At 39.0% G+C, this 19,023-nt stretch overlaps 1 protein-coding gene across 4 annotated transcripts in view; it reads right to left on the reverse strand.

Moving 5' to 3' along the window:
- The window catches only part of plekhg4 (pleckstrin homology domain containing, family G (with RhoGef domain) member 4), a 223,422-nt gene that overhangs the window by 81,616 nt on the left and 122,783 nt on the right, over nt 1-19,023 (reverse strand). For all 4 annotated transcript variants that reach the window (XM_043707122.1, XM_043707121.1, XM_043707119.1 and 1 more), the window contains exon 10: nt 14,212-14,360. In XM_043707122.1, the coding sequence (XP_043563057.1) occupies nt 14,212-14,360 (149 nt within the window). The remainder of the gene's footprint in view (nt 1-14,211; nt 14,361-19,023) is intronic.

A 19,023-nucleotide genomic window follows, 5' to 3' on the forward strand; every position in this document is an offset into this window, starting at 1 on the left:
TTTTCCCCAGAGTGGGGGAGTCCAAAACTAGAGGGCATAGGTTCAAGCTGAGAGGGAAAGACTAAGAAGGGATCTAATAGACAACTCTTTCACACAGAGGGTGGTATGTGTATTGAATGCACTGCCAGTGGAAGTGGTGGAGTCTGGTACTAGTACAACATTTAAAAGGCATCTGGATGGGGAAGAATTAAGAGAGATACAGGTCAAGTGCTGGCAAATGGGACTAGATTAATTTAGGATATCTGGTCGACATGGACAAGTTGGGCCATGCTGTACAGCTCTACGACTAAGACTCTGCTCCTGCATCCTTTTGTGTATTGTATACCCTATTATGTATTGCTTGTTTATACTCTTCCTACCAAAATGTATCAATGAAGTTTATTTGCCAATTTTCTGCCTACTCCACCAAATGGTCTGTCCATCTGGAGGTCTACACTGTTCTCTGCACAGGAGCAAACAGAAAAACTTACAACGCTTCTAAATTTCATCTATGACTTTGGAAATGTACCCTGCACACCAAGATCCACCACTTTAACATTTGTATCATAAACAGCAATTGTTCCAATACTAACCCCTGGGGAACTCCACAAAATCCTTTGTCCATCCCAAAAAATACCCACTGTCCACTAAACTATGTTTCCTATTACTCAACAATTTTGTTCGCATGATGTTACTGTCTCTCTTATTCCAAGAACTATAACTTTTCCCTCAAATATGCTGATACATAGCATCAAATGCCTTTAGAATCCACATACACCACGTCAACAGCATTACATTTCTGTTACTTGTTCAAAAAGCTTCAAGTTAGTCAAATAGAATTTGCCCTTTAGAAATCCATGCTGACTCTTCCTAGACAACCCACCTTTGACGTCTAATTCCTTCCCAAATATTTGTTCCCAGAAGTTTCCCTGTCACTGAAGTTACCCTGACTGGTCTGTAATGGCTGGACTTATCCTATTTTTTTTGAACTAATGTCCAGTCTTCTGGCACCTTGACTTAATCTAAAGATGATTGAAAGATAATTGATAGTACCCCTTCAATTTCCACTATCACTTCTTTCTACATCCTTGCTTGCATCTCATCCAATCCCAGTCCCTTATAAACTATTAAGAAATGATAGTCTACCCAATGCTATCTCCTTATCAATTGTGAATGCTTCTAGTGTCAGAACTTTCTCCTCTGTCACAAAGGCCTAGCATCTATCTTCTTAGTGAAGACAAATGCAAAGTATTCATTTCACAACTTTGCCATCGAGAAGAGAAATAAAAGGAAACAACTTTCAGTTCAAGGCATACCTTTTGTTATATACAAAATACGTACAAAAAAAAACAGACTTCATTTCAACATACTATTTGAATATAATCTTTTATTATCAGGCTACCCAATAAGTATTCTATTTTAAATAATTTAATGTGTAAGCTTACATTGTACCCATCCATTGTTACTCCTATCTTATTCTCACAGAGGTTTATTATGTGCTCAAATTGTGTTTCATAAATATACAAGTGTGTAGCCTTATTCTGAACCAACAGGATTGCTACTAACCAACATACCTTCTCTGTCTTGGAATAAAAATATTTTTATTCTCCACAGAAATGTACTACAATCCACAAAGGACATCCATCCTTCCTTTTTAAACTTTAACTAGTGTAGTGTAGTATTTCTCGGTCTAGTTCTCATACTCATATTCTCATACATCTAAAACACACAACAATCTGTATGCCGGGAAGATTCTCTTGGTCTCAATAGCTTAGTCAACCATTTTCAGTCATGTGGCTTTCTCTAGCACTCTTGGCAGACTCAAGATTTAATGGGAGATTCGGGAACACTGCGATTTCATGGCAACAGTCCAGCTTAGGAACAAAATTAAATCAAAACATGATTATCCTTTCCTAAATAAGTTCACAATATCTAAATACAATTTATAACTGTATGTTAAGTGGGAAAAGCTGAATTAAGTCCTATGGTAGCTGTAGCGATTGTCAAGTAATAGAAATCCATGTCATTTACTGCAATAAAGGTGCACAGAAATTTCCTTGTGAGGTGGTTTGCTTCTCCTATGGGTGAGCTTAATCTAATTAGGCAAGTAGATAGGAAACAGGTTATAGCATGAGAAATGAGAGCGAGATGCATAAAAGTCTGGAAGAGGCAGATAGGGCCTGAATAAGAATAGTAAGGTCATAGTGTCAACCAAGACTGGTTGATTGCAGGTGCAAGTGTACTTGCAGATGTAGTCAAATTGTAATATGTTTTGGTGATGATGGAAACCTGGCTCAAAAAAAAAGTTCTGAAAAAGTCATATCAGATTTAACACTAAATTTTGTTTCTCTCTCCACAGATGCTGCCAGACCTGCTGAGATTCTCCAGCAGTTGTTTTTAAAAAAGACAAACTGGATATTAAATATGAAAAAAAAAACCTGCAGATGCTAGAAATGTTAAATAAAAACGTAAAAGGTTGGAAATGCTCTAGCAGGTCAAGCAGCATCTTTAGAGAGAGAAACAAACCAATGAAAGCTCCGCAACCTGAAATGTTAATATTGTTTCTCTTTCTTCTGATGCTGTTAGATGTGCTGTGCAGAATCCCCTGTAATTTTTTTTTTACGGCAGATCTCAGAAGTCCATGCTCCACAGGCAGTTGCCAATTGATCAACACATCAATTAGCATGCATGGAAACTCCAAGCTGTTGTGCACCCAAGAGAGCATTGTTGCTGAGTATTTACAGTATTCTGTCTTTACTTTGGGCACTAAATATTGGTAACACTGTGTTCAGGGAAAAGAGGAAAAGAAAGAAAATGGAGGGTTGACAGTATTGATTAAGGAGAATACTGTATTACACTGGTGAGAAGAAGAATAACAGAGTCGACTTGGTTAAAGAGATCATTGTTGCACTATTCAGTGTATTCAACAGGCTGCTAATTAACAAGAAAGGTATAAAGGAGCAAATTTGGAGAGAAATTAGATTGGCGCAAAAATGACATGAAAGTGTCATGGGAAGATTTCAACTATCCTAATAAAAGTCCATAAAATGAAGGAGCAGAAGTAGACCTTTTAGTCCGTTGAGTCTTCTCATTCAACAAGATCATGGCTGATCGGGATAATCCTCATGTCTACTTTTCTGCCTTATTTCTATAATCTTTAGTTCTCATACTGATTAAAACTCTTATCAATCTCCACCCTGAATATATTCAAGGACCCAGCCCTCAGTTCTCTACAGTAAAGAATTTCACAGATTAACTACATTGAAGAAATTCCTCATCTGTCTTAAATGATTGACCCCTACACTGAGATTATGCCCTCTGGTACTAGACTCTCCCACAAAGAGAGACAACCACTCCACATCTACCCTGTCAAGCCCTCCAACAATAATATGTTTCAATAAGGTCGCTTCTCATTCTTCTAAACTCCTATTAGTACAAAGTACATCCTGCTTAACTTTTCCTCATAAGAAAGTTCCTCCGTGTCTGAGGTCAACTTCGTGAAACTTGACTAGACTGCCTCAAATACTAGTATATTCTTACTTAGATATGGGGACTAAAACAGCTCACAATGGTCTGACTAGCATCTTGTATAACTTTAGCAACACCTCTCTACTTTTATGCCACATCCCTATAAAATAGAGGCCATAGGTCCATTTGCCTTCCTTATTACCTACAAACTTACTGCTAACTTTTTGTGGTATGTACATGAGGACTCCCAAAATCTTGCAGCACTACAATTTTCTGCAGTCTTTCTCAATTTAAATAATATTTAGCCCCTCTATTCTTCCTGCAAAGTGCATAAGCTCACATTTTCCCACATTAGTTTTCATCTGTCAACTTTTTGTCCATTCACTTAACCTGGCTGTATCGATCTGCAGGTTCTTTGTCATTTTCACTACTTGCATCCCCATCTATTTTTGTGTCATTCACTTCCATCATTCATGTTATTAATATATATTGCAAATAATGTGGCCCCAGAAATGATTTCTGTAAAGGTGAAGTCACCATAGTACCAGAAGATCAAAGGGCTGCTCTCTCAAAGACAATTGGCAGTGTTTAACGTGAAGATCACTATACCTCAAGTAAGGGGAAAGGTCGAGAAGGAGTGTCCTTCATGGTAACCTCAACTGGTCCAGGAATTGAACCCACACTTGGCATCATTTAGCATTGAAAACCAGCTGTAGAGCCAATTGAGCTAACCAACTACCCGCTCCCTGTAGCACCCCAATAGTTACAGGTTGCTTTCCTGAAAATGTCCCCTTTATCCTAACTCTCTGCATTCTATTTGTTAGCCAATATCTAAGTCTTCTAATTTGCTAATCCCAACACCAAGGGCTCTTATTAAATCGTCTTATTTATGACTTCTTATTAAATACCTTTTGGAAATCCAATTTTATTACATGCACTTGTTTCCTCTTTAGCCATCCTGCTAGTTACATCCTTAAAGAATTCTAATTAATTTGTCAGACATGATTTTGACTTCAAGAATTCATGCTGATTTTATTATGTATTTATATATGCTTGGCTGTTGCATGCTTTGTAATACATTCCAATATATTCCAAATGACACATTAAGCTAACTGCACTACAGTTACTAGTTTTTAATCTCCCTCATTTTTTCAATGATGTTAAATTCACAGTTTTACAGTCTTCTGTGACTTTTCCAGAATTGAAGGATTCTTGGAAGATATAAAATGTCACAACAGTACTCAGTAAAGGGTAGAAGAAGAATTCAGGAGAATTTTCTTCACCAGTTCAAGCACAATTAGGAAGGAGATATTGGATCTGATTTGGAAATGATGTTGACTAAGTGTCAGTTAGATAACATTTGGTGAATAGTGTTCATTGTATCAGGAGTCAGTTAGCCTGGAATGTCTAAAGTAGAATTAAATCAGCATTGCAGGTTCAATCCCATACAAACTGAACTGAGATCGATTATGTATCATGACATATATGGGCTAAAGATTATGGAGCTACTAAAAAGGCAAGCTATATTTAAAGTTGATAGGTCATCAACTCTATGGTATGGTGTACATCAGAGCTGCTGAGTAACCAAGTTAGAAATTGCAGCGGCATTGGTCATTCTTCCACTCCTTGTTTCCATTGAGGGGGGAGGGGGGGTTTGGAAATGCAACTTAAATTACTTGGACAAATGTGCATTAATTAAGGAAAGCCAACACAGATTTGTTAAAATGTAATTGTGTTTATCTAACTGGATTTGATTGTTTGAGATAATACATAGGATTGATGACAGTAATGTGCTTTTTGTGGTGAATATGGATTTCCAAAAAGTATTTGATAAAATGCTACTTGACAGGCAATGGTCAATAGATATGATGTTAGTTGAGTCATTGGAAACAAGTAGTAGTGGATCTAATTGTTATACTACAGCAAGATAGGGGGTCCATGATCAAGTCTCGCCTGTTCCTGAGGTGTGTAATAACATCTCTAAACTGGTTGATGAGAAAATAATTTACACCAAAGTATACTGTGGTGTTCCTCATGGATCAGTATTAGAACCACTGCTTTCCTCAACTTATATTAATGACTTGGATTTGGAGACAGCACATAATGGGAGGACTGAAGAGTCAAGGTTGAGATTCTGATTTTGTTTTAGTTCCCTCTGTATTCTCCCACCTTTCTTTCTATTACTCATGTCACATCAGTGAGGGAAAACTTTGCCTCTGGCCTTTATAAATAGAGTTATAGAGTACAAAAGCATGAAATGTAAACAATGATTCAGCTTCACGTATTATTTCCATTTCTGGGTTTGACCCTTTAGAAAGGATGTGAAAGCTTTATTTATCTTAACATAATAAAGGTTGCCACAAATTAATTCACAGATGAAAGCCACTATAACGTGGGTATCTTATTCTCCTTAATGAACAGAAAGTTGAGGGAAAATTGGTGTAAAAATGAGGGTATTAAGAAAGAATAGATACAATTGAAATGTTAACATTTGTAGAAGGGTTGAGAACCAGAAGAAACAGACACTGAGGGAAGAAAGCAATTGTGGAATCTTAGTAAGAAACTTGGCTTGTCACTTGAATTAGTGGTTAAAAATGAGGGCTTTAAATGAGAAATGACAGGGTTCAAACAGGGTAATTAAAAGAAAAGATGCTAGATAAAAGTACAGTAACAGACCAAGTTTGGAGGTAAGTGCTCCATCATTAATTCAATGGCTTGTGCAGAGCACGTTTCATTAAGTTTCATGAAGAGTCAGGGTGTAATTTTTCCTCAGTCAAGTTTCCATCAATTCCAAATGTAACAAACAGGAAGTAGAGTTAGCTAAGATCAAATCAAACCTGAAACAGCAAAGATTGACAAACGCTGAAGGGTGGGGGTAGGAATTTGGGAAGGGCAGTGGAAGCAATGAAACCAGGCTTAATAACAGTGAAAAATGGGGGAGCAAAAAGGGGAACAGAAATGGAGTCAGTCCAGATTAACAACCAAAACATGCATGTAATGTGCATGGACAGAGGGAAACACAAGTTACAGAGATGAAGTAGGTAAAATGTTCTGGTAATATTTTAAGAAAGGCGTGGAGGATATGTAAAAAGGTAAATACTTTCTTTACTTACTAGATTAAAACACCTAACAAATGCCTTTTCCCATTAACCCACATAAGCACAAAGTATGGATTTACACTATCCATGCCCAAACGAATTTGTATCCTGTTTCTATTAAAAAAGAAACATACCCTGCATAAGTGAATTTTTCATTGCTCCATCCTGTGAAAACTGTTCTTCTGGACAACACCTTTAATTTTTTTCTCCTGCGGGTGGCAGCAGATCTATGTCAGATTTAACTTTGGGCAAGTTTTTATTTGCCACTTAAATTTTTTGATCTCCTTAAAAGCAGTTCAGAGTGTTCCTTTACTTTTGAACCGAAAGAGGAACTTTGTTCATCTCAAGCTTTTCTTTAGCATTTAATTTTTTGAAAAAAAGACAGACTGTATTGGTTATTTCTCAATGTGATTTTAGAAATGTCATTAACTTCCAACATCTTCAACCTTTAGATAAAATAGATAATTGTATCCCAAATAGTACATTTCATGAAGAAACATAGGGACAAGCAGACTGATTAGCCTCTTTGATCCTGAAGTTCTCAAATACAAATTAAAACCAAAGATTTTGGCAATATATAACAGAATACTTTTTTGACATTGTAATGCATACTGCAGCAGGTCTGTCATTAACTTGCTATTAATCTTATGCTTTCTCCTTTTTATTGTTTTCTAGATGTAGTCTGAGTCTCTAAAAAGAGTTTTATGAAACAACTTTATTTTTTCAATTAAAATGGATATTTCAATGGCACAGGATTTTCCCTCATGAGACTTACTATGTGTTACTCATACTCAAATGTTATAAGAATCTTATATATCTGCTGGAAATAAAAGTGAGGGGAGACAGTATTAAATCAATGTATACACTGGTCACATCACACTATGAGATAGTGGGCTTAGCACCCTTAGATTATTATCCACTGCTATTCATTTGATTACATTTAACCAGCAATATTCATTCCCTCTTTTGGGCAAGAATTTTACTGCACATTTTGAATTGGAAATACCCAAATAAAATGTTTTCTTTTTGGCAGAAGGGATTCAAGAGCAGCAAATAAGTTGAGGTCTAGCTTGATGGGAATATGCTGGTTGAAGCAAGAGGGGAAAAAGAAAATTATCTATGGATGATTGCCAGCACAGAACTGAACAGGTTTGTTGACAGTTTTATGATGTGACATCATTCTGTAAGGATTGCTTTCCGTTTGGCTATGATTTAGTGAGTTTGCCTTATAAATTAGATTTTTTAGAAGTATAATTAATATGTTTAACCCTGCACGTGTTGCTCATTTCCTGACTCTCCAAAGTCTGTCAACCATTGCAAGGCACAGTCTTGGAGTGTGATGGTATACACGCCTAGATGAATGCAGCTCCAGCAACACTCAAGAAGCTTGGCACCATTCAGGACAAAGCAGACTGCTTGATTGGCACTCATCCTCAAATATTCATTCACTCCACTACACACAATAGCAGTGTACAGAATGCATTGCAGAAATTCACCAAGGCACAATGGACAGCACCTTCCAAATCTATGACCAATGCCACCAAAAAGGACAAGGCAGCAGATACAAGCAAACAACACCACCTTCAAGATCCCCTTCAAACCACTCACCATTCTGCCTTGGAAGTATATTGCTATTCCTTCAGCATTGCTGCATAAATTCTGGAATTCCTTCCATAATGGCATTGTGCATGTAACTGCATCACATGGATTGTAGCAGTTCAAGAAGGTAACTCAACACAACGTTCTCAAGGGCATGTAGGAATGAGCAATAAACGGTGGTCCAGCCAGAGTTGCTCGCCTCCCATGAGTGAAAAAAAAAGTTGCTGAAACAAATTAAGGGGGTGGATTTTCCATTTCAATCCTTGCCGTGCAGACATGGTCTTGCAGAAAGCACATGTAAAGATGTCTTTATCATGGGAGGTCTCTCACCAAAAGCATACATAAATCCAATTTCTCCATCTATCACAGGTGAAATAATATCACATGATGAGAATATGCAATTTCTTGAACCTGCAATTCTAGGAAGCATGCCTGAAATGCTGAAGATAAAACTAACTGCAAATGTACAAAATGTGTTAAAAATAAAACAAATATTTGATTATTTAGGAGTTAAAACTGCTTGTTGGTGCTGAGGAATATGATTTTCTCATTGAAAACAGCGATAATTGATATTTCTTGGGCTAAACACCACTGCCAGTAATGATTACATGCAAAATGACAGGGTTCTTAGTGAGATAGCTGTCCCTATTAGCAACTCTGCTGCAGCTGTCCCTGTAGTTGCATGAGGGTGGTCCTATAATCAAACAGGAACCAGGATAGTTTGGCATTGAGTGAAGCTGTAGGCTGTTCCTTTAAGTTTGCCTTCAAAATTTGGACTGCTTTTTCTGCCAGACCATTGGATGGTGGGTAGTATAGAATTGTCCTTACATGTTGAATGCCAGTCTACTTTGGAAAATACTCAAATTCCCTGCTGGTAAATGATGGCCCATTGTCTGTGATCAACACTTCCAGGGGTCTGTGTATTGCAAAACATGCTCACAATTTTTCAGTCATCGTCCCCGTTTTTACGAATGAACCCTCTGCATATCCAACCACTTTCAATAGGCATCTACAATGACTAAGAACCCTGAGCCTATGAAAGGACCAGAATGGTTGAAATTTAACGGAGTCCATAGTTTACACGGCCATGCCCATGAAAGTAGGAGTGCTGCTGATATAAGTTTTGTCCTTGTTGGCACTCTGGGTACTGCCCCACCAAAGTGGCTATACCAGCATCCATTCCTGGACATCTGACATAACTTCTTACCAACATCTTCATTTTGGAAACCGCTGATTGATACTGGACATCAGCCAGTACCTGCTGGCAACCTGTGCATGGGACAATCACTCTTGCTCCCCATAATAAAATGTTGTCTTCTATGGTGATCTGATTTCGCCGGGTTTAGAAAGGTTTCAATTCTGGTTGTGATGGCCCTTTTGTTTCCCCCATCACCACCAGCTGTTTTTAGTTTTGCCAGGACAGGTTCTATAGTGTCCACAGTCAGATATTTTCAGTTGTGACTGAAAGGGTGTCTGGAAAGTTTATAACCAGAACGGACCCTTCCAGTGTTGGTACTAACGATGGTGCATCCACATTTGCCACTTGGCCTCCTGGGTAGTGTTTCAACGTGTACACACTGAGAATAAGAGCCCACCACTGAACTCAAATGAAGCTATGAGCACCCTCTTTAAGTAGCTGTAGCAGGGGTGGTCCATTTCTATTACAATGTTACATTAGCAAAACTATTGGTGGAACTTGCTCACACCGAAGATGACTACAAAACCTTCCTTCTCTATTTGGGAGTATCTCCGTTCAGCATCAACCAAGGTCTGGGAAGCAGATGTTTTTGGCTGTTCCTCTCAGCTGGGTCACCATATGGGGAGACATTGCATGTCAGCACCACATCCTGCTTGGGATCGTAGTGTGCCAACACCTTAGATGATAATAGTGGCTTCTTCACTTCCCTAAAGGCTACAAGATTATTTCCAACCCTGACCTGTGTTCACTAGCAGATCTAAAAGTGCCAGGATGGAGGCCAGGTTACAGCTGAACTTTTTGTAATAATTCATTAACCATAGGAAAGCCTAAGTTTTACAGATGTAGGAGCCAGGCCACCTTATCTCCCAACAGGTATAACCACGTTTTGTTATCTATGTAACTCAAGTACATCGCTGGAATACACATTTTTCCCTCCTAAGGCATCCACCTGCCTGTGAGAAATGTTTAAATACCATGTTCAAGTTTTCTATATGCTTTTTATTGGTGTTCCCATTTATTAGCACATCATCCAGATAAATGGCGACCTGGGGTAGACCTTACAAAATATTTTCCATTGTCCAGTCGAAAATGGCACAGGCTGATGATGCCCCAAATGACAATCTCGTATATTGGTACAAAACCTTATGAATATTAATTGTAGCATACTTCTGGGAATCCTCATCTCATCGTAATTGCAGGTACGCATGGCTCATGTCCAGTTTCATGAAGGCCAGCCTTCCTGTGTCTCCAATTTTGCATACTAGTCCTCTACGTGAGGAATTGAGTATTTGTCCAACTGCAGTAAGTGATTTTACCATTTGTTTGAAATCTCCACAAAGGTGAACCGACCCATCAGGCTTCACAATTGGTGCGACCGGTGCTGCCCATTCTGCAAACCGTACTGTTTTCACGATTCCTTCGCTTTCCAGCCTCCTTTTTCTGCCTCTACTTTTGTACATAAGACAAATGGCACTGGGCAGGCCTTGTAGAATCATGGAATTGCTCCTTGGTCAACACGTAAGGTGGCCTTGGTCCCTTTGATACTTGCTAGACCTTCCTGAAAAATGTTTAGGTATTTAATTAGGACTTCACTCAGCAGCCATTTTGTAACTGAAAAATACTGAGCCAAGCAAGGTGAATCTTTCTCAACCAATTTTGCCCCATCAAGCTTGCGCCAGAGCCTTTCACCACAATCAATGGTAAGTGCACCAGCTACTTCTCATAAGAAACTGGAACCAAAGTTATTCTCTTAACCTGTTGGGGTTCCCCAGTACCTGGTTCTGCAATCACTGATACAGCTGCGCCAGTATCGACCTCCATTACAACTGGGATGACCATTTAACCAGGCATTTTATTTTGATTGGTTCTGATTTGAATGTTGCTTAGCAATTTAACTGTTCCAAACCAGCTGTAGGTGGTCTTTCTCATTTATACACTCTCCTGGATACTGGCCTATGAGTTCTCATACTCAACTCTGGCCAAGTGGCACTCTTTTTGTTGTCTCAGATCCACACACCAGCAGCAACTACAATGGCCTACCAGCCCAGATCCTCAGGAAAATTTTAATCTTTTGGCAAAGCTTGGCTTCATTTTGAGCTTTTCCTATGGGCTTACCTGGAGATCTTCTGTTCAGAATATGTCCTGAGTGAGGCTATACAATTGCCTTCACACACATGGTGTCTCTCAAGCCCTGCCAGCTTGGTGAAGGTGTCCACTTCTATCAGCATAGTTTGTAATTCATATGATCCACTTGCTGCATATTTTAATGACAAAGTCAGTTGTAGTGCTTGCTTAAAGTACAGTTAGCCTTCAGCTAGTAGGCGCTTTTACATGATCACATAATTAATCCCACATACCAAATGGTCTCTCAGCATTTAGGGTTAGGGTTAAACCAAAATCACATGCCTCTGCCAGTCATCTTAACCTTGTCAAAAATCCCGTCACAAATCCCCCGGTTCTCAAACTGCTGAATAAAACTGATAGTCTCAGAATCTGAGGCGGCTTGGTGTTGTAATACTCTTTTGCTAAATGTCAACTCTTGAAAGGTTGGAATATTGGTCCCTCATGGAAAATTAGATTTCTAATAAATAAAAAAGCTAAGGGTCCACCAGCTGTCAGAAGAATTACTTGTTGCTTTTTATCTGCCCTAATGTCATTTGCATGGAAAAAATAACATTCTTTCTACATACTGGGCCCAGTCTTCAAAGGCAGGATCGAACAAATCAAGCCTCCCAAATAGTGGCATGATGCCAGAAATGCATACCCCAACTCAAAGATGAATGCTGCAAGCAAATCTCTTCAGGGCATATTTTTCTCTCATCGCCACTGAGATAACTCCACAAAGTCACCCCTTATTTACACATGCATGGTAGATGACAGTGATCCAGCTAGCTCAGAGCTGGCTCTGAGAGTGAACAGAACCCCTGACACTCTTGTTCATATCTGTCAGTCAGGACATCCTGATTGGACCAGGTTAACAGCCACAATTAGAGAATTCATATTCTATGATATCCACCTGGTGGACTTTGTTCCAATGACTACATCAGGAAGGCGGGTAATGAAACTATCTTGAAAGTACACTGCCCATCTGATCTGGAATCTATGCATTGACGCAATAAAGGAAATTCAAAATTAGTTGTTGAAGTAAAGTGCTTAGTAATCTAATGAGATCGTTAAAATTGCTACATAATGCAAGTCCTTCCATTTTTTTCACTGTCAAACGCGATTCGACACAGCTTGATTGAGTATAGCTCCTTCTTCACTGCAGCAAGAACAGAAATCTGCTAATTGTAGAAAAGCTCCTAGCACCAAAATTGCTTTATCCTTATTTATCTGTGGCCTAAAAACAACAGTCGACTTAGTACCAAATTAAAGGCAAGTTTATGTTGTGACCTCTGCCCTGTAACAATTAAATTTGAGGATGCTGAAATTAACAACAAGTAGTACATTTGCAGCCAAGAAAGTATCGACCCAGATTTTCAGATCTCTACTTCGAGACTGGATGTACTCCTAAAGATGCATGTTGGGACTCCTGCAAAATCTGATGCATTCATTCCATGTCAGGAATTATCCAGGAAGTTTAAACATCTTACCCTGTGAAAATGTCTCTGAAACAGATCATAGGGTGCGTAGACAGAGAGAAGAAATCAGGTTACTGTGCATACAAGGTGCGCAAAGCAAGTTCAACATTTACAAGATCGACATTATTTGAAGTCAGACAGTCCATTCACATCAGTCTAATAATGGAAGGGAGTGAGTTGTTCTTGAACCTGTTGGTGTGTGTGTTCAAGCTTCTGCCTGATAGAAGAGGTTTTAGGAGAGCACTACTGGGGCGGGTGGGGTCTTTCATGATGTTGGCAGCCTTTCTGCAGCAACAAGAAGTGTAAGTGGTGACCAAGAATGGCACGCTGGTATCCATGATGGCCTGGGCTGTGCACACAACTTTCTTATGGTCCTCCATACAATGCAACAATTTCTGATAAAGGGCTCCTGCCCGCAACTTCGATTTTCCTGCTCCTCGGATGCTGCCTGACCTGCTGTGCTTTTCCTGCACCACTTTAATCTTGACTCAGAATAAAACCAAGTCTAACTCCTGAGTAATTACGTAATTGACCTTCCCTCACAGTGACTCCCGACTGAATCCACCAACGTCCAACCAACTCCCTCATGACATTCTGACTTCTCCAACACCCTGACTCTCTGAACACATGAAATGACCTCCCCACTCTACCCACTTACCCATTTAATTCACTCACATACAATAAGAAATTATTAAAATGTTCAAGAGCTTTTCAGCACATTGGGAATGAAGACTCGCAGAATACAACAGCTACTACAATTAAAAAAAAACTGTGGTTTGTCTTGCTCCTGGAAATCCTGCACTATAGAGAACTCCAATAGAAGATGACCACATTGCTGAAGAAACTAGGTTTTGAAGAATTGGCAAGAAATACAGAGTTCCATTCTCAGGTAAAATAGGGGGATCAGAATGGCAATTTAATGGTGATCTTCTCTCCTTGAAAGTATCAGCTTTCAGAAATCCTTCTCAGTAGTACTGTTACCTTGAATGGTTGTTTTCTCCCAAAATTAATTATCTATGTACTATTCCATGTCTATGGCAAGTCATTTAATTAACAATGTGACCCAAATATGCATAATTTTCTCTATAATTTAGCAGCAGAAACTATCTAGTAATGCACAACTCCAACCACATTGAAGGCTTTCAAATAGCCAAAGTCCTACATAATATATAAATAAACAAAATCTATGAACATTACTGATAAAGTGCTGACAGACTTTTGATCTAAAATGGATTACAGAATTGTCAACAAACTAAAATTCTCTCATACTAGACATTGATGAAGTTACCTGTACACTACAGTTCCAGTGACATAAGACTCCTCTCTTCTCAGTCTGGCCAAGATAGCTCCTCCTTCGAGCTGCAGTCTCACCAACCTTGCATCTTCCAGAACATTCTTCATTAAGTGCTTATACTGTTGTAAAAGAGCATTTGCTTCCTGGAATTAGGAATAAATTACAAATCACCAGCAACATAGAAAATAGGAGCAGGAGTATACCATTCAGCCCTTCAGACCTGCTCCACAAATTGATGTCATAGTTGATCACCAACTCAGTATGTTCCTATTTTTTCCCATCCCTTTGATCCCTTTAGCCCCAAGAACTGAATCTAAAACCTTTTTAAAATACTCAATGTGTTGAATTCAACCACTTTCCATGGTAGAGAATTCTACGGACTCACCACTCTCAAGGCGATGAAATTTCATATCAGTCCTAAATGCCTACCCTGAATCCTTAAACTCTGATGCCTGGTTCTAGACTCCCCAGTTATCAGGATCATCCTTTCTACATTTTTCCTGTCTAGTCCTGTTGGAATTTTATAAGTTTTTATGAGATCATCCTTATTCTAAATTCCAATGAAGACAGTCCTAACCAACCGAGTCTCTCTTTATAAATTAGTCCTGCCATTCCAGAAATCAGTCTGGTAAATGTTCTTTGAATTCCCTCCATAGCCAGAAGATTCTTCTTCTTATAAGGTGACCAAACTGCACATAATACTCCAGGTGTCGTGTTCAGCAAGGCACCCCTACTCCTGTACTCAAATCCTCTTGCTATGAAGGTTAACATAGCATTTGTCTTCTACAACCCTGTTGCACCTGGTTACTTACTTTCAGCAACTGGACATCCAAGTCTCATTGCACCTAACCTTTTCCACATTATTATCCGACAGACAATAATTTGCTTTTCTGTTTTTAACATTAAAGTGGATAACCTCACATTTATTTATAATTCCACTTTTTTTAAAAAGGTAGGGAGAAAGTCAATAATTAAGGACCAGTTTGTCTGATATCAGGAGAAAATGTGAGAATCCATTATAAAAGATTTATTAGCAGAATACTTGGAAAACAGTGAAAGGATCAAACAGCATTAACATAGATTTATGAAACAGAAATCACGCTTGACAATTCTTCTGGGATTTTTTAAGAACGTAGCTAGTAGAATTGACATGGGCGAGCCAGCGGAAGTTGTTTATTTGGACTTTCAACAAGCTTTCAATAAGATCTGCTTAAAAGATTAGCACGTAAAGGGTAATGTACTAACATGGATAGAGAACGCGTTGGCAGACAGATAATAAAATATGAAAAAAAGAGGGTTTTTCCAAGTGGCAGGCAGTGATGAGTTCGGTGCTACAGAGATCAGTCCTAAAACCCCAGCCATTTGCATTATATATAAGGATTTAGATGGGGAGACTAAATGTAACATCTCTAAATTTGCAGACAACACACAGCGAGATGGGAGGGTGAACTGTGGGCAGGATGCAGAGATGCTTCAGCATGATTTGGACAAGGTGAGTGAGTGGAGAAGAGTAGCAGAGCTTTGGATCAAGTTCTATATGGAATGCAGTGTGGGAGATCAGCTAGGAGTGCATTGAAATAGTTAAGTCTAGAGCTAACAAAACCATGACTGAAGATTTCAGCAGCAAATGAACTGAAGTAGGGATGAGAAACCAAAAGAACTGCAGATGCTGAAAATCAGAAACAAAAACAGAAATTGCTGGAAAAACTCTGCGGAAAGAAAAATTCTTCAGAAGGAGGGTTGTTGGATCCAAAATGTTAACTCTTGATTTCTCTCCACAAATGGTGCCAGACCTGCTGAGTTTTTCCAGCCATTTCTGTGTTTATGTTGAAATTGGGATGAACTTGGGCAAAATTACAAAGTTGGAGCTGGATATCTTAGTGATATTGTGGACATGTGATCAAAAGTTTATCTTGGGGCCAAATGCGTCAGAAATTGCAAACAAACTAGTTAAGTCACAGACAACTGGCACAAAAAAAGGTGGCATTCATAGCTAGGAAATGAAAGTTTGAAGTGAGAACAGAAGATAGTAGCTTCAGTCACCTCCAGTGGGTCCACCTCGGTCCTCATTCTATTTCTCAACTATAGGCGGTTCCAAAAGCACAGCATTAGTTTTCCTATGTACACTGACACTCTGCTCTAACTCATAAACACCTCTTTCTCAAATCCTCCACTGTAAATAAGTTATCAGACTGCTTATTTGATATGCTGTACTGATGAATAAAACACTGGAAACAACTCCTAATCACCTGAGTCATGCTAAACTCTGTTCTCTGTATTCTTACTTGCCATAAGTTCCATTCATCTATTACCCCATGTTTGCTGACCTACATTGGCTGCTGGTTGAGCAAATGCCTTGACTTTTAAAGTCTCATCTTTGTTTTCAATTCCCTCAGCGACATCATCCTTCCTTACCTCTGTAATGTCCTCTAGCCCCATGACCTTGTGATATATGTTTATTATTCATTCATGGGAGATGAGGGTGTCGCTGGTTAGGTCAGCATTTAACTGCCCTCTGGGTATTAGGGATGGGCTTTGAGAGTCAATCACATTACTGTGGATCTAGAGGCACGTGTAGGCAAGACATGTCCCTCAAGGACTTTAAGTAAACTATATGATTTGGTTCTGGTGAAATCCGGATTTTTAAAAATTGAATTCAAATTCCATCATGTGCCATGGTCGAATTTGACCTTGGGTCCACAAACATTAGCTCTGGATTAACAGTCAAGATTAAAGTGGTGCTGGAAAAGCACACAGGTCAGGCAGCATCCGAAGAGCGGGGAAATCGATTTTTCGGGCAAAAGCCCTTCTTCAGAAATCCAGCCTCTGGATTAACAGTCCAGCAATAATACGATTAGGCCACTGCCATCCCAAATATGCATGTACATGCTCACCTAACTCAGATCTATGCATCTCCAATTTTAATTACCCTATACCTTCAGCTGGACAGATCCCAAACTCTGTAATTTCCTCTGTAGAGCTTTTTGATTCTCAATATCTCTTTTTTCATTTAAAACACTCCTTCAAGCTTTCCTCTTTAACAAAGCTACTGGCCATCTATCCTAATATTGCTGCATATTGCTGTATAACACTCATGATGTTTTATATATGTTGTTGTTGATATGTATGCAATTATAATGGAGCATCAAATGTTGGAACCCCAATTAAACAGATGATGTAGGTGTGTTATTTGAAGTGGAGTTAAGGACAATTGCCCTGTTTAATTATGTGGGACAGCAGTCTACAGCTCTTGACAGTACTTAGTTTAGATTAGATTACTTACAGTGTGGAAACAGGCCCTTCGGCCCAACAAGTCCACACCGCCCCACCGAAGCACAACCCACCCATACCCCTACATTTATCCCTTACCTAACACTACGGACAATTTAGCATGGCCAATTCACCTGACCTGCACATCTTTGTGACTGTGGGAGGAAACCGGAGCACCCAGAGGAAACCCACGCAGACACGGGGAGAACGTGCAAACTCCACACAGTCAGTCGCCTGAGGTGGGAATTGAACCCGGGTCTCTGGCGCTGTGAGGCAGCAGTGCTAACCACTGGGCCACCGTGTCGCCCTTTAAAACTACGGGCAATTTAGCATGGCCAATTCGCCTAACCTGCACATTTTTGGATTGTGGGAGGAAACCAGAGCACCCAGAGGAAACCCACACAGACATGGGGAGAATGTGCAAACTCCACACAGAGTGAGGTGGGAACTGAACCCAGGTCTCTGGCGCTGTGAGGCAGCAGTGCTAACCACTGTGCCACCATGCCACTCACGAATGCATTAATTTATTTTGCATGCTTCAGAAACAGTGGAATGAAATCCAGAAAGACAAAATTGGTCCTAAAGAAAATAACCAAGAATAGGATGACCTACTGATATTTATATTGAATGGATAGGCGTGATATATATGTTACAAATTGTTTGCATACATTCAGTTATAATCAACAGTTGTGCAATCCAAAATATTCTGACACCTGGACTGTTTTTGTATTCTCATTTTATATTTTCTTTCTGCAACAAGCCATAAATAGTTTCAATTTATCCCAATATATATTCTTTTCATCTTCACGCCAGCTATATAGTATCCTAAAATGTTTTCTATGTTAAGGTGATACAGATCTTTTATTATCTGTGGGAATCCATCTTTTACCTCATTTACAAAGCATTGCAAGTCAATTTTAAGCATCCCTCAAGAACCTTTGCATTGTTTAATCTGAATGAAAAATCTGTGAGGGCAGCAAATGTGATCTGTGTCATATCCCAGTTCCTGTCTGTCCTAAGAAACTATACTCTGATATAAGATGCTTCGTTATGCCTCTATTATTATAAAACCACCTCAAGTAGAGGCGATTTGAAGGATGTCATGATGGCAATTAGCTAGTTACTACGTCACTAAAATGCAATTTCAGCTGTGTTCTTTCTATCAAGTTCATTTGATAAGTGAAAGTAGGAATCTATGAATTTGCTTTGGATTTAATGCATGTGAGTATTATTGTTTTGGTAAACAAATCTATTGTTTGAGAGAATTGAAATATTCAATTGACTAAATATGAATAGAGATAACTGTAGAAATCAAAAAGAGAGGAGTTTTTTTATGACTTTGCCATTATGTCAGAGGTCTGTCGACTTAGAGGATTTTCATTCACAATAATTAGTTATTCCTATGTTAAAATTTCTACCTATATGTGAATTTTCTTTCATTTATTCAGAGGATACAAGCTGTGATAATTCAGGAAGTCCAAGTGGAAAGGAATATCATTTATTGTTGAACATAAAAATACAGCCACCACCCATTGC

Source organism: Chiloscyllium plagiosum, chromosome 17, assembly GCF_004010195.1.
Source record: "Chiloscyllium plagiosum isolate BGI_BamShark_2017 chromosome 17, ASM401019v2, whole genome shotgun sequence".
NCBI lineage: Eukaryota > Metazoa > Chordata > Chondrichthyes > Orectolobiformes > Hemiscylliidae > Chiloscyllium > Chiloscyllium plagiosum.